Source organism: Bos javanicus, chromosome 17 (assembly GCF_032452875.1).
Source record: "Bos javanicus breed banteng chromosome 17, ARS-OSU_banteng_1.0, whole genome shotgun sequence".
In the NCBI taxonomy this organism is placed as follows: domain Eukaryota; kingdom Metazoa; phylum Chordata; class Mammalia; order Artiodactyla; family Bovidae; genus Bos; species Bos javanicus.
Genome location: NC_083884.1, coordinates 47,176,160 through 47,192,921, shown reverse-complemented (window position 1 = coordinate 47,192,921; position 16,762 = coordinate 47,176,160). Strand labels below are relative to the sequence as shown.

Here is a 16,762-nt window from a genome sequence, read left to right as displayed (position 1 = left end):
ACCCGGCCACGCCGCTCAACTCTGCTTGTCCCTGAAAGCATTCAGCATCCTGTGAAACCCGTCCATGCTCTCTTACCTATGGCTCTCTCCCGGCTCAAGTGGAAGGGTGTGAAGCCGGGGGACCTTGGCACTCAGCGACCCAAAGTCATTTGCTTGGCCTGTATCTGCAAAGGCTTAGGGGCCTGTCAGTCTCTCTTCCAGACCCCAGACCTCAAGGCTGGGAGAGAGGAGCCGAGTCCCCAGCAGTATGGGCAGCAGGGGCTCAGGGCTGGCCCACCCAGACGGAGGCCGAGGGTGGACACTCCACGCTCCCTGTCCTGACATGTGATTCTCTCTCCAGGAATGGCCCGCACACCCATCCTCTGCTCCAGCTGGGCCAGCCCACTGGGCATACCTCCTGGGACACCTCACTGACTCCAGGAAGCCTTGCGCTCAGCTTTCCTCCCATGGGCCTCCGTGCGTGCGCATTAGAGTTGAGTTGCGGAGAAATATCAAGATTTGCTGCCCTGCCCTCACCTCAACACACCCGCCCCCGCCCCGCCCCAACCGCCTTTCGGTGTGTCCCAGGCACAAGGGGACATGGTGGGTTTACCCAGCGCAGCGTCTTTAGCAGGCTTAGAGCCCACAAGATCGCCAAACGAGGAGCATGGTGCACGCTTCGTTCGTTTGCTATTAAGACCCTGAGGTTTAGGAACATTGGGGTGAAGGGCAATGAGGAAGCAGGGATCCAGCCCTGGGAGCCTGGCGGGGATGCACGGGGTTCCGTGGGACTCCCGCAAGGGGAGGTGAGCCCCGGCGGCCCAGATCGGCCTGTAAAGTCTCCTGACTTTTAAAAAAATTGTCAGAACCCTGTGGACGAAGTGAAGTAAGCCTCAGCCCCGCTGCCTGAAGGTCCGATTGTCCCTGCGGCTGCTCTAAGGGGGGCCGGGCTGGTGGGGGAAGGACGTAGGTGATTTTACAAACTAGCCCTTTTCCCTGGGAAAAACAAGGTGACCTTTGGTTTGTTTGCTAACAATTGGCAGGAAGGAGCATCCCAGAAGCTTCCTCCATAAGAAGTGGGGAGGCTGCCAAGGGTGGTGGGGGGCAGGGGCAGACACCTGCCTTGTCACAGCGCCCAGCGGTAGAGAAGTGTGGGAAGGCAGGGGTGGTCAAGCTGGACCACGGGCAGCTTCGGGCCTTCCTCCACCATGAAAGGTCACTGTGAATCCTGCTGGACAGTGGCTCAGGGGAGGAGCGAGGGGGTCAGCCAGTGGGGGTAGCAGGGGCTGCAACCATGCGGAGTTTGCATAGGGATCTGGCATGTTCTTTGGTGACAGTGTCTCCAAGGCCCTGCCGGGCGCCTTTGTTGGGAGAACATAAGTCAGTCTGCTCTATGCAAGTGGGCACTGAGTTGGCAGCCAGATTTGGATGTTGCTTTCTGTCCACCATTCAAACTGCGTGGCTCCGTGTTCCCAGAGAAAGGCTGGGCTCAGGCACTGTATCCCCCAATGGGACTTTTCTCTCCAAGGCCCTTTTCATTTGAAAACCCCCACAAAGGCCCAACCTGTCTCCCCGGCTAGGCCTGCAGCTGCTGGAGCTCGGAGGCCACGTCTATTCTCATCCCCCAGCTTGGCGGAGGGTCTGGTGCTCAGAGTGACCAGCTTGTGCCGAGTGATCAGAAACCCAGCTGGAGTGGGCGGCGGCAGCAGTGGCACACAGCTCCCCAGACAAGGATGGTGGTGCACCCCAGGGGTGGGGTCTATGGGGGCCTCCAGCTCGATCTCCATCAAGGTGACCCCCATCAAACCCCTCGCTGAAGGCTACCTCAGAGGCAGAGGCAGAGGATCCTGGGATCCCTGGTGGGAGGTGTCTGAGAAGGGGCTTGTGTGTGGACCCCAAGAGGTCGACTGACCCTCCTCCAACCTCCTCTAAGGTCCCCTCTCCCTGGCCCTCCAGCCGTCCAGCAGGGTCCACCTCGGTCAATTCCACTAAAGAATCTCTTCCCGACTCCCCAGCTGCCCATCTCCAGTCTGACTCAGAGACAGGCTCCTGCCCTCCTAGGGCCTGCTGCTCTGCAGATAGACACGCAGCCAGGCGTTTGGGACTGGGGGTGGAAACTTCTCCGTTCTATTCTTTCTGATTGGGTTCTTAGTACAGAGCTGGGTGACCCAGGGATTCCCAGTGGGTTCTTCCAGACTCCTTCACCCAGACTTTTGGCCCGAGCGCAGATTCAATAGCAAGAGAAGCCCATCCAAATCTGGGGACTGTGCCTGCCGGGCAAGGCCCCTCTGGAGCCAGCTGCACAGCCCCCCAAAGGAACAGGGATGGGGGACGGTGGGGACGGCGGTGGGGGGGGCAGCGCCCCCACACTGACCTTGAGGGCATTGTGGGATGTGCCGCTAGGCCGCCTCCTGCCCCCGTCCTCCAGCTGCATTTCAGAGTACAGCTCCTCCTCGTCCTCCTCCATGATGTCCGAGAGGTCAGACCCCCGGCTGCTCTCCGTGTGGTAATCGTCTCCATGGCAACAGTGCGGCTGGGGCAGGAGAAGGGGATGTGAATGGAGGGGCGACTCCAACACATGGAGTCCCACACCTTCCCCTGCTCTGCCCACTCTCGAGCTCAGGGACATGTCTGGGTAAGAACTGCTCACTCCGGAGGGGAGGGAATCACAGTCCCCGAGCTCATGGGGAGCCGGGATGGCAGAGAGAGGACCAGACCAGGCATTCCCACTCCAAGTCCAGATAGGGGCAGGCAGAGACCCTCCTGGGCTCTGGGCAGGACAGAATACACATGGGAAGACGTCACTTTTTTGGGGACTGGCAGCCTCTTCAACTTAGTGGCTGGACAAAGGCTCAAGTGAGAGGCTGTACATGCAGGGCTCAGGGACGGGTATGTATGTTGCATCTAGGGTCGTGCAGCAGACAGTGGCGGGTGGTGGGCAAACGGGCATATGCACTAACAAGTGTCTCTAAGAGTTGTAAGAAAAACATGGAGTCTGAAATTCACACATGTGCACACTGGGTTGCTGGTGAACAGCCTGGTCTGGGTGGGGTGGGACCCCCTGTGTGGCGTGCCCACTCTGTGGCCAGTCTGGCCACCCACACTGGAGAAGACCTGCCATTGGGGCTGCTTGGTGAAAAGCCTGGGTACAGAGGAAAGGGTCAACAGAAGAGCAAGGAAAAGTAAGCTTGCTAGCTAATGCGTAAACTGAACCAGCAGCCGCCCTGATGGGGTTTGGGATGAGGGGCGGGTCCAACTCAGCAGCCCCTTCCCATCCACAAAGCAAGTGCCTCCCTCAGCAGCTTGGAATGTTTCCAGCAGCTCATATAGCACACCTTATGAGCTCCAACTTATGAGCCCCAAACATGCACAGGGGGCTTCCCCAGTGGTTCAGGCGGTAAAGAATCTGCCTGCAGTGCGGGAGACTGGGATTCAATTCCTGGGCTGGGAAGATCCCCTGGAGGAGGGAATGGCAACCCACTCCAGTATTCCTGCCTGGAGAATGCCACAGACAGAGGAGCCTGATGGGCTACAATCCGTGGGGTCTCAAAGAGTCAGATCCCACTCAACAACTAACACTTTGACTTTTGACTTTGAAACACACACAGAGCTATTCTGTTTCTGCTGGACAGTGTTGATGAAGATTGATTTCTTTATTCTCCTGGTGGGCGACAAGACAAGTGTATTTAATAGCATCTTGTGACATGTTTATTAAAAACATCCAGCTTAGGGGCTTCCTTATCAGTTCAGTGGCTAAGATGCTGCACTTCCATTGCAGGGGACATGGGTTTGAACCCTGATTGGGGAACTAAGATTCCCACATGCCATGTGGCACAGCCAAAAAATGGGGGGAGGGGGGAACTGCTCATTTATGAAACAAATAAAACTTTAAAAAATGGTTTCAATTGCTCCTCTATATAAAGATATGGGGAAGCAGTGTGAGTGCCCAGTGAGGGGGGTTCCCACCAGGGGTCCCACCCCAGCTGAGCCCTCAGATTGGTGGCCTGGATGTTCTCAGTCTGAGAAGTGTGTGCAGCATCATTTGACCTGCTCCAGCCCTATTTCTTTCAATCAAGTGCCTTGGAGAAGACATAAAAGTGAACTGGTTTTAGATGAATAAACAAACATCAGGTTGGTTAGAATGAGGGCTTCCCAAAGCAAATGGGAAGGAACTCCCCTAGAGAACGCAGTCTCATTTGATTCAAACCCAATGATGAGTTAGTAATAAACTCATGGGATGGAAGTAAGTGTCTATTGTTTGCCAAATTTATCATGGATAAGACATTCGTAGGAATCTCTTGGTGGTGGGCACATGACCCTGGTCTACCCAGTGAGATGAGAAGTCTGATGGAGCTTCTGGAAAATGTTTTTCTACCAGTTAAGAGAGATGTGCCTGAGGAGAAAACCCCCTCCCTCCTTCCTTCTTTCCATCCTTCTTGGGATGCTGGCACATGAGTGTGACGATTGGAGCTATGGCATTCACTTCATAACCATGAGAGAAAGGTCAAAAGAATGGAAGATTAAGAACCCAGAGCATGTTGAGGTTTGATAGAAAACAACAAAATTCTGTAAAGCAATTATCCTTCAATTAAAAAAAAAAAAAAAAAGAACACAGAGCTGGAACACCATTGAACAATTGAATCAACTTTGCAGCTTCCTATTTGAGGCTTCCTGTGATATGGGAGAATGAAATGTCTTTGTTGTCTTAGTCATTATTAGTTGGGCATTCTGTTTCTTGTGTTTCCATGAATACAAGCAGAATTATTTTAATCTTTTAGATAAAGAACCTGATGATTGGAGAAGCTGAGTCACTTGCCTGCTAGCAGTGGCAGAACCAGGAAGTGACCCCAAATCTATGAGATTCCAAGGCCCTCTTCTCACGGAAGTAGTGACACTGCCTTGCTGTAGAGCTGTGTGTTGAGGGGACTGAGGATCTGACAACTGAGAGGACTTCACTCTGCTGTCTCAAGATCTGAGGACTCTCCAGGCCCCACCCTTCCCTGTTGCCCAGGACTGGGGCTTGACACCATTCAAGGACATTTTCATTAGAATAGGCATGATCAGAAATTGGAGACAGAACCCATCTTGGACGGATTTGTCACTTGTGAGCCTTGTCTGGGAGGAGAAGCCCTGACATTGCATCCCTCCAAGGATGGGATATGGACCTTTCAGTTTCTGAATCTCCCATGATGCTTAGCACTTAGCCAATGCACATCACACATCTGCCTGATGAACAAAAGTAAAGAAACAAATGGTAGGTTTTGCCTACATTGAGACCAGGTAGTCACCTGGAGACTCAGCTGAGGCACAAAATCAGCCCACGGATGGATCCTCAGGGCAGCTGGGAGGGCAAAAGGCTCACATACAGACTTTTGAAATTGTCCCCCAGTGAGGTCACAAATGCACAGGCACCATTCAGTCTAAACTCTCCAGACTGACTGTGATTGTTGTCACCCACAAGATAAAGGTCTGTATTCCTTTATCTTTCTCACAGACCCAGGGCGTGCAGGGACCTGAACCCCTCCCACCGGGAGCCACCATGGTGGGAGGGGGGTGGGCAGCACTCACCGGTTTGCCCAGCTCCGAGCCTTTCAGGAACTCATCCACGGATGCGCCCCTCCTCTTGACGTCCGGGGACTCATAGCCGTCCTCCTCGTCTGAGTTTGCATACTGTCCACTGCTCCTCTCCAGGAAGATGCTCCTTTTCTCTAACTTGGGAGAGGAGAGGGGAGGCATCAGGGCAGAGACCACCTGACCTTGGGGCCCTGACCTCCGGCTTGGAGCAGATGAACTGGGCACCCTGGGAGACGGATTCACCCAAGGGAGAGAGAGGCAGGAGGAGGGCATGGCCTAGTTCAGCTCCACCTCTGCTGCCTGCATCCTTTCACGGGTGTTTCCTACAACTTTCCATCTCATCGCACATTTCACCTGGGATGTGGTCCCACTGTCATCCAAATACTCCCCCTCCCCAGGACCCAGGCAATTTTGAGTGACAGGCAGGCAAATATATCTATGTGCCTGCACTTCTACATGTAGGTATGTACGTATACCTGTATTAGTCACTCAGTCGTGTCTGACTCTTTGCTACCCCATGGACTGTAGCCTCTGTCCACGGAATTCTCCAGGCAAGATTACTGGAATGGGTTGCTACTCCCTTCTCCAGGGGAACTTCCCAACCCAGGGATTGAATCTGAGTCTCCCACATTGCAGGCAGATTCTTCACTATCTGAGCCACCAGGGAAACACGTATGTATGTATACATATGTGTATATAAGTGTCTCTGTGTGTGTATGTATGTATACATATACCTGTATGTATGTCTGTGTATGTACACACACACACAGCTAGAAGTCTGAAGTGAGTGAGCCAGAAGGTGACCCTTGTTTAGGAGGATGAGTCCCCAGGCCGACTCCCAGGAGGCACCTCTCAAATCCCCGGGCAGAGACCACCCGGATTGTGGGTTGTTAGCCTCTTTGCTAAGCCAGGCTGGTAGATAACCATTTCCTCTGGTTTTCTAGGTCCATATCTATGAAATGGATCCTGATTCCATCAGGATAAGACCTAAGATGCAGTCAGATAAACAGGGCATCCTTCTTCCCAAGTCAAGGCAGCCATTCTTGGGGGCTGGGTGTTTGAGGCACTTCTCCGCACACACTCAGGGTGCAGATGGGAGATTCCATCCCAGGTGGGCTGCGGGGATGAACCACATTCTGCAGGCAGCTGAACCAGTGAGGAAAACACCTGGCCTTACCCTGCTGCTCTCGGCCACCCTCTGCGCGGCTTCCCGGGCCATGGCCTTGGCGACGGAGGTGGAGACCGGGACGCCCTGCGGCTGCGGGAGGATGCGGCTGGGAGAGGGTGACCGTCGCCCGGGGCCCGAGCCCTGCAGGCCGGGCGGCTCCAGCAGGTGCCCGTGGGCTGGGGTGGGTGCCCGGCCATGTTCCCAGGCCTCGTCCACCGCGGCGTGGGGACCCAGGTGCTCATCTTTGGTTTCGGGGGCTCCGGCACTTGCTAATGGCTTCGGTGTGGGAGCAGTTCTCGGGTGGGGGGTTGGAGGCACCAGGAGGTCGGGGGGGATGGCAGCGACGGCAGAGTCCACGGACTCGCCCTGGGCAGAGAGGGTCCGCACGGTCACGCCCTTGGCTTCCAGGCTGCGCAGGCGCACCAGCTCCACGGCCGTGCCGTCTGCTGTGGGCGAGATGATCTCAGCGACCTGCGAACAGAGAAAGCCGGCTCGGCTTGGGGACTGCCAGCGCCCCAGGCCCCCCAGATGCCTCCTGGGCCTCCCATGAACATCCAACTCAGACCGCGCTGCACAGTCTGCAAATTAGATCCGTATGGAGCCCCCGTTCCCACCCAGATGTTGGCGGTTTGGAGGGACAGCTGAGCACATGCTTTTCTCCCACGTCTAGAACCAACCTAGAAACAGATGCGGGGGCTACAGAGGAATCAGAACACTAGGCTCATTACCAGCAAAGCTTGGCTCAAGGAAGATGCCATGGGGAGGCCACGAAAGACGGGCTTCCGGCTGTGGTGGAGGCATATCTGTGGCCCCTTTGGGGAGGGGAGCAGGGATCAGAGAGGGGGCCTTCAGCCTAAAGCAGCCACTCCACAAAATGAGCTCAGAGACTCGGGTGCATCTGATATACCACCTCCCAGCCGTATAGGGAAACAGGGTGGGGAGGGTGGGGAACGGACAGAAGCTTGCTCAGGCCCTGCCCCCCTAAAGCAGCCCTGTCTATTTCATGTGCCAGGACAGGGATGGGGGCTGAGATTAGGGGCTGCCCGATGGTGTGCATTAAGGATCCTGCAGAGTTTCCAAGGCGTTTGGACAAGACTACATCTCGCCAAGAATAGGTCTGGTGGAATCTGCAAGCCCATCATCTATTGAGGGGGCCCTGATGTTGTGGGACTCAAGAGAGGTGAATTTTTGGTACCCAGGGGAGAACAAGAAAGGGGTCTACCAGCAGAGTGGGGCAGGTAATCAGTGTGGGAGGGGGGCAGAGAATATTCTGGGAAGAGGATGGAGCAAAAAAGGATGGAGGTTCTCTGTGTTCTGCAACTGGGCCTGGCATGACAGTGTAGCGGATGCTTAGTAACTGCTTGTGGGTCTTGAGGATTGAGGAGAGAGGGAGGGTCACCCCTCGCTGAGTAGTGAGTGGTGGCCGGGAGGCCTGGATGTGAGCACCGCCCCGATAAAAACTCACCCTCTGCCCTTTTGCGTACACGCCGTAGCCGGTGACATTGGCTCCATTGGATAGCCCAGTGGCCGTCAGAGCAGGCGGCCTCCAGGAGACCTGGACGGTGGCTGGGGTGGCCCCAGCTTGGACGGCAACATCTTGTGGGGGTGCTGGAGGACCTGGGAGGACAGAGGCAGAGAAGCTTTCACAACATGACCCCCTGGCAGGCAAGCTGCTACCATGCCTGACTAGCCAATGGCACCTGGGAACGAGACCTTTCATTACAGCCTCCAGGGGACAAGGGAGAATCTGAAGTGTGACATCGGAGCAGGAGGGCCAGGAAGTAGCAGCTCCTAGACTGCTACTAGACTGCAACTCTGGCCTGGCCAGTCGGCCACAAGGTCCCAGCATTTGCAGAGGCAAGAGACCCCCACTGCCCCTCTCTCTGTCCCCTCCTCCCTCCAGTTCCCCCCATCCCTCCTTCTCTCTCTCAATAGGACTTGAGGGCAGTAAACTGTACCACACAGCACCCATCTCGCCACCTCTAGAGAGACGATGGAACCAGAAGCTGGAGAGAGGCAGTCTGATGAAGCCACCAGGATGCCAACTCCACACACACTCTGCCCAGCCGATCAGCTGAGACTGTCTCTTTGAAAGTCCTGAGCAGCTACTTCAAGCAACAAGGAGACAGGTGTCACATCACTGGTCCTTCCCAGTGGCTCCTGGTGACAGCAGGGCTGCCCGTCTGCCCTACAACCCTCAGGTAGCTCCCTTGCCTCTAGGTCTGGTGCAGAAGTCCTGTGTCGTCATTGTTGAGTTGCTAAGTTGTGTCTGACTCTTTGTGACCCCGTGGACTGCAGCCCACCAGGCTCCTTGTCCATGGATTTCCCAGGTAAGAATACTGCAGTGTGTTGCCATTTTCTTTTCCAGGGGATCTTTCCCACCCAGGGATTGAACTTGAGTCTCCTTTGTCTCCTGCATTGGCAGGAGGATTCTTTACCATTGAGCCACCTGAGAAGCCCCAAAGGTCCTATAACTATAGCATTATATTTGGAAAGAAATGTGCAACTTCTAGGAAGAAGGCTGTGAGCCTCCTCTTCTGAGACCCTGCTGCGGCCCTGTGGATTTCTGCATAAGGGAGGAAGGGCTCTTTGCTGAAGCTTTTCTACTTGCTGCTCATTCTGCTACTCACTTTGGACACCTGACATCACTTGATTCACACAACAGTCCTGTGTGAATCAGGACTGTTAGTGCATCCTCGTTTGCAAATGAGGAAATTAAGGTTCGAGGGAAGCTGCTCAGCTGTCATGTGTTGGAAGCCTGGCTGTCCTTGCAGTCCATAATGCGACTCCACCCTCAATGCGCTGTGATGCAAGGCTTCCGAACTGCTGAGCAACTGGGTTCAGAAGTCAGATCTTACCTGGATGGTCCACTCAAACGTGACGACGGCTCATTATTCTTAAGGGTGTAGTCAAGAACTGAAACTGGTCTGGGGGTTGCTGGACGCCTGCTTCTACTAGCACAGCAATGACAGTGGAGAGCCAGGGTTGTTTGAGTGGGGAAGGCTTGAGTATCTGTGACCTGCCAGCTCCATCCCATCCCTCCACTGGCCCAGAGGTGGCTGTCTGTCACGTGGGGGCGTTTGGTCCAACCACACACCTCCTGCCTATCACCTGTGTCATTTTCACGACTGAAACTCCTTTCCTTCTGGGCAGGCAGAGGAGCCAGTCTGCTATGGGCTGACTGGACATTTGTGTCCCCCCAAATGCATACGGCATTCACAGAAGGCAGCTGTGGGAGGTGATCAGGTCTCGAGGCTGGAGGTCCCATGAACAGGATTCGTGCCCTTATTAACAAGGTGCCATCTACCAGGAGGGGATGCGGAGGAGACACCGTCTATGAACCAGTAAGTGGGTTCACCAGACGCTGAGTCTGCCCAGGCCTTGGTCGTGGACTTCCATCCTCTAGGACTGTGAGAAATAAGTGTCTGTTGGTGATAAGCCACTCAGTTTATGGAACTTTGTTATATCAGCCTAAGCTAACTAGGACACCCAGGAATTGGGTGTGGACCTACAGGATCCTGCCCTGGGCTCGTTATTTCCTCTTGGTCCTCATATCTCTCCATCTCAGGGAGCTTCTCCACGAAGCCTTTCCTGGCTGTCCTAATGGATGTTCTTCTCCTTGGAGCCCCTAGGGTCCCCAGATTTGGTGTTTCTCACTTCTTCACCCCCAGCACTGACAATAAGACTTCATGGCAGGAATCAATGAATAGCTCCAGTCTGCACAGTAAGTCCCCTACATACAAACGAGTTCTGTTCTGAGAGCACGTTCCCAAGTCCAGTTTGTTCGTAAGTCCAACAAAGTTAGCCTAGGTACCCAACTAACATAGTCAGCTATGCAGTACTGTGCTGTTCTAAGTTTATAATACATTTCATACAAATAATACATAAAAATAACAAACACAGAAAATAAAGCATTTTAATCTTATAGTACAGTACCTTGAATAGTATAGTAGTACTGTATAGCAGCTGGCATCAGTAGACAGACACGAAGAGTTACTGACTGAAGGAGGGAGAGGAGGTGGGAGAGTGTAGAGCTGAAGGATTGTCAGCAATAGGAGATGGAGGACAAGCTATCTTTTCACCTCAATTCACACTTTCAATCTTTCTCACTTTTGTTTCCATTGTTACCACTTAGCGCTTCTTAGCAGTACCAGCTATGTCACCGCTGCTGTTCAGCTTGGTTCCAGACATCCTGGACTGGAAATACGGACACTGTACTACTGTCCTCTATGCAGTGCTTGTAAAGTACACAAAAGTACGCCCACTTGTAGAGGGTGCACGCATGTGACAATGTGTGCCAGACACAGGACTAACTTACATGACTGGACATTTGAACGCACGTTCACATCTTTGAACGTGCACAACTTGAAGGCTCAAACGTAGGGGACTTACTGTATCTGCAATTAACATCCTCATAGGCAGGCAATCCAACATCACCTTATAAGATGAATGAATGGACCCTTCATAAATCAGTTCCTGCTCAGACCCACTTTCTCCTTGAAACAGTGTCTGTCCCAACTGCCCCTGACCTTGCTTCTTTGTAGGTTATACTACCCTAGGCTGCCAGTGCAGGAGACACAAGAGATGCTGGTTTGATCCCTGGGTTGGGAAGATCCCCTGGAGGAGGGCATGAAAACCCACTCTAGTATTCTTACCTGGAAAATTCCATGGACAGAGGAGCCTGGTGGGCTACAGTCCATGGTGTTACAGAAGAGCTGGATGCGACTGAATGACTGAGCATATATGCACAGGTCAGACTCTAGTTGATGATGGGTTTCAAAAAGAGCGGAGAGCAACATGCACTAAAAAGCAGATCCATTGCAAAATGGAGGGCCCACCTTGCATTAGATGTTAGGCTTTCTGCAGCTGGTAGAAATGATCCTGGAGAACCACTGAATTGTTTGTAAAACTGACCTGACAACTGAAGTTGGGCAGAGCTGGATTAATTAATCACAGAAGACAAATCCAAGGAAAGTATCCAGACAGACGTTTCGAGGGAATTCTGTGAACATCACAGGACTAAAAAAGGCCATTGAGAAATCAAAATAGCCCTCGAATGTTTTTGCAGACATGACCTTCTTTGCTCCAGGAAGGCTGCTCTTCTCAAGAGTTCAGGGTCCCACCCTGGGCCCAGCTCAGAAGGGCTGCCTGTTTTTGGGTGTGCCAGAATGTTCATTAAGATTTTATGGAAAACCCCAAGTGAACTTTCTGGCCACCTGAATATGTGCACCCCAGCCAAGATGAGCGTGATGGAACTTTATGGAGGTGACCCTTAACAGCTGTAGGATCCGAATAAATCACACTATGGGAAGACCCCACAGGCTCATCCATTTCATCCTATCTCTTTATGGTTTCCCTGGAGGGAGTACGTGGGGGACTGGAAAGGGGAGCACCCCTCCTCCTGTTACAGCTGGGAAGTCAGGGAGGAAGGTGGGGTTTCCCTAGCAGACAGAGGTGTCCGGAACCCCAAATTGTATCCACAATGGAACTTCATGTCTTCTACAGTCATATATATATCAAAAGAAAAAATGAGGGCCTTCCCTGGTGATCCAGTGATTCCCAGTGCAGGGGGCCAGTTTCCAAGCCTATCCCAGGAACTAGATCCCACATGCTGCAACTACGACATGGCACAGCCAAATAAATAATGTGTGCGTGTGCACGCGTGTGTGCATGTGTGTGTGTGCATCTGTGCATGTGTGTGCACGTGTGTGTTTGTGTGTGTGCGTGTGTGTGCATGTCCATGATCAGTCATGTCTGACTCTTTGCGACCCCATGGACTGTAGCCTGCCAGGCTCCTCTGTCCATGGGATATTTCCAGGCTAGAATACTGGAGCAGGTTGCCATTTCCTTCTCCAGGGGGTCTTCCTGACCTAGGGATTGAATCCCCATTTCTTACATCTCCTGCATTGGTAGGCAGATTCTTTACCACTAGCACCACCTGGGAAGCCCATAAATAAATACATACATAAATAAATATTTTTTAAAAAAAACGAAGATGAAAAGAAAAAATGAGAGAGAGAGAACAATTGTGAGAGTGCTACAGGCACCCCCTTTCTCTGTTCCTTTCAGTGAGCACGTATTCAGGAGTCGGTGGCCCTAGGAAGACAGACCTTCCTACCCCCTAGGATGCTCCCTTTGCTTCCTGTCTGTAGGATGAGTCTCTTACAGATGCAAGCATTAAATATGTCCAACAACACAGCCCATCAACAAAATCAGAGTTCTCTTTCCCTTGCCCTCCGTCTCTCTCTGTCTCACACACACATACATGGCTCATGCGTGTATTTCATGCTTCCCAGCTGATCCAAGGATGCTCCAGGACAGTACTGGCTGTCTGAAGCTCCCCTCCTGCTCCCCCATCCCGCCCCTCCACTTGCACAGGGTGACATCCTGGTGTCCCCTCCCTTGAGGGGACCCCTCCCAGAAAGAGGGCTCACCTGCAGGCAGCGTGGAGAACTCCACGAAGGCCTCCTTCCTCTCCCTCTGCTCCAGGGGTAGCTGCCAGGGCATCTGATGGGGCTTGGCCAGGACCTTCACCTTGTAAGCCATGTTGGGCCTGAGGTTGCAGAACTGGTACTTGTACCTGGCGGCCCTGACGACATCCAACTCCTGCTCGTTGAGGAAGATGACGTGGCTGTAGTTGCTGTTGGTGGGCAGCCAGGACAGCTGGGCAGAGATCTGGGTGATGTTGTCCACGCGCAGGTGGGAGGGAGCCACCACCACATCCTTGCCCACCAGCAGCGTGCACCGCAGCTCATCCGAGCTGCCCCGGCTGGTGACGCACTGCACGGAGATGCGGTAGGTGCAGGCTGCCATGTTCAGCTTCTCCACCAGGGCCTTGGTCCTGCCACCCAGCGCCAGGCTCAGGCGTGTCTCCGCGTCCACCAGCACATTGTAGCTGTTCACGGTCCCCCAGCCCGGGGGCACTGCCGGGGGCTCCCAGCCCACAATGACACTTTTGGCGAGTTGTTTGATGAGGGTGATTTTCCGAGGGTAAGGCACGATGTCTTCTCCGATGTCGTCGATGTTCACGTCCAGTGTCCCCGCCCCGTGGTCGGCGAGGCTGGAGTCCGTGAGCGTCGGAGAGTGGAGGTCCAGAATGTTCTCCCCCTCTGAGCTGATGCCCACGTGGTTGATGAAGTTCTGATCCTGGTCGTTACCCAGCGTGCTGGCCAGTCGAGACTCATTGTCCTGGATGAAATCCACGAAGTTGGAGGGCACCAGGCCCCGCTGCCCATCCAGAAGCTCCCCTGTGGGGCCAGGGACAGGGTTAACACCCGACCATCCCGTGGGGGCCCCCAAGGTCCTGCTGTGGAGTCTGCACCTCCCCCCGAGGGGACCATATGGAAAGCAATGGGGTTATGGTGGATTCCTCAGTTCTTTCCAGGAACCTCTTCAACATCACCTCCTCAAGAACCCCCTACCCTGTGTCTGTACCCCACTACCTGCCATCTGCCACCCCATCAGTCATGGTGTCTTTCCCCCATAGTGCCTACCACACCACGATCATCCCCTGTGTACACCTCTCCCAATCAGGAGGAAGGTCTGGGAGGGCAGGGACCTGTTCTTTTTTTAATTGAAGTATAATTGCTTTACAATGTTGTATTAGTTTCTGCTGTACAATAACATGAATCAACAATATGTATACATATATCCCCACCCTCTTGACCCTCCCTCCCATTCGCCCCCCACCCCACCCTTCTAGGTCATCACAGAGCATCGAACTGAGGTCCCTGTGCTATACAGCGACTTCTAATGAATGAGTAAAGAATATGTGGTACAAATGTAAAATGGAATCTCACTCGGCCATAAAAAGGAACAAAGTTGGGTCATTTGTAGTGATGTGGATAGAGCCAGAGTCTGTCATTCAGATGAAATAAGTCAGAAAGAGAAAAACAAACAATACCCCAGGGGATGTGTGTGGAATCGAGGGAAATGGTACTGTTGGAGCTATCTGCAGGGCAGGACTAGAGATGCAGACGTAGAGAACAGACTTGCAGACACAGTGGGGGAAGGAGAGGGTGGGACGAATTGCGGGAGGACAGGGACCTTTGTTCCCCGCTGGCCCTAGAGCCACACCTGGCACACAGTAGGTGTTCAGTAAGTGTTTATCAGAAGAATGAACAGCATGTAAAATATGTGGGTTTGGAGGCTGTTACACATCTTACTCTGATTTTTGATTGTATGATGACACAAATGGCAATTAAAAGGTGACCTTCCCCCTCCTTGCAAAGCAGTATGTCCATCTTAGCAAAATTCCCCAAACGTGTCCATTTGGTGGGAAACAGAGACGATCTATCGGGTGCCAGAGCCACCCGTAGGCTGAGTGGCCAAAAAATGCCACCAAACTAGTTCTTGTGGCCACAGGCGATCCCAGCGGGGATCGCTTTTTGTTTCAGGAAATGGTCTCATTTCTGTGTGTTCTCTTTATTCATGGGGCATGAGAGCCCGCTGAGAGCAGAGCTCTGGAAAACCGTGAAGTGTTTTGAAGATCTTCAAAGATGACACAGTTTGGATAATCTTGCAATACCAGCAGGCAAGGGCTGTTCGTTTCCCTGATTTGTCACAGAAAAGGCTTGACTAGGGGTCCCGGGGTCTGGGAGGCTTGGAGTACATGAAACGAACAGCGGGTTCTGCTCCCAGTAGACCCTCCCCCGCAGGGAATGTGCAATGGGCCCAGGAGAGGGAGGCTGACCACTGAACTGGTCCTGATTCTCCCACAATCAATGAGGGTCTGAATCTGCTCCTGTCCTCAGCTGGGGGGCGGGGCTGGCGGGCCTTGAGATGTCAATCTTTGCCTTGAGGATGCTCTGAAAACACAGCCTCATTCGACACAAGGGAAGAAGGAGGAGGGGGATGGGAGTGACGGCAAGTCCTATGTACCAGGCCCCAACTTCAGACCCCACACCTTCTTCCTTATTTATCCTCACAGCCACCCCTCACGTTGGAAACTGTGAACCTCTATCTGCACAGTGAGGGGAGATACTTCTCCCCTGTCACATGGACAGAGCACTGAGCCTTGCCGCCTGCCTTTAACCCAGCCTCCAGAAAGTCTACATGGGCACAGTGCTGGTGCAAATATTCTAGAGAATTCCAGCGAGGGTTTTCTGGCAGCCACCCTGGCACACAGGCCATCCAGGGCACACGGTTCTCCCTCATGTGCCCCTCGGTGATGGCAACATGAACTTATGTTAAGAGCTCAAACTGTTTTGCCACTAGTCCTGGTGAAATTTCTCAGGTGGTCCAGTCACAGCCATGTCTCTGTTCCCCTGGTAGCAAACAGAAAGCGAGAATTTCAAGGATCTCAGATTCTAGCATCTTCCCAGACAGAAAACCAGCTAAGGCTGGGCTGCTGACCTCAGGCTACCAGACCTCAGGCCAAGACATCAACACCAAGAGCCGAGAGTGTGGCTGAAAACTCCAAAAAAACTTCATGAAGTCATGAAAGAGAAATCGGCTTGTTTAGTAAGAAATAGTTTTTTTCTGCTCAGAGGAAACCAAGACTCTTCTATTAGGGCAATAGAAAAGTTTAGGGAACCGAGAAATCTGGACTTAGGAAGCTGCTGGGGATGTTACATGCTCATCCTCTAGCTACAAAAGTGACCAAGAGTATGAGTTTTGGGAGATTCCTGATTTTACACCATGGCAAGTGCCCATGAAGGAAGTGGTCAGACAGGATGTGAGGCCAGACCGCCCAAAGTTAACAATAGAGCCTGAAGGTCAATGGGAGTGCTGTTAACCAGGTGAGGTCACCTGAAAGGAGCCTTGGCCCTTCTGTGGGGACGGTGCTGTGCAGTAAGATGGGGACAGTGTGGGGAGACACTTGTCTGTCAGCCCCACGTGTCTGCAGTAGCTCCTGGGAAGCTCCGTGGACGTGAACGTGAGATGGTGTGCACTCCGTGTCAGAGGGTTGCTTGGGGTTAAAAATAGGAAACCCTACTCAGTCAACCAAAAGGAGAACAGACACCTCATGATTCTGAAGGGCAGGAGGGTCAGAGAGGAGACTGGGGTGGCCAGAAGTGATCGGGGCCCGGCCCTGACCTG

General features: G+C 53.2%; 1 protein-coding gene across 10 annotated transcripts in view; it reads right to left on the bottom strand.

Annotated features, from left to right (window-relative positions):
• Positions 1–16,762, bottom strand: part of RIMBP2 (RIMS binding protein 2) — a 325,711-nt gene that overhangs the window by 32,268 nt on the left and 276,681 nt on the right. For all 10 annotated transcript variants that reach the window (XM_061384505.1, XM_061384508.1, XM_061384509.1 and 7 more), the window contains 5 exons: positions 13,156–13,968; positions 8,187–8,338; positions 6,731–7,192; positions 5,548–5,691; positions 2,354–2,512 (listed from right to left, as the gene is read on the bottom strand). In XM_061384505.1, the coding sequence (XP_061240489.1) occupies positions 2,354–2,512; positions 5,548–5,691; positions 6,731–7,192; positions 8,187–8,338; positions 13,156–13,968 (1,730 nt within the window). The remainder of the gene's footprint in view (positions 1–2,353; positions 2,513–5,547; positions 5,692–6,730; positions 7,193–8,186; positions 8,339–13,155; positions 13,969–16,762) is intronic.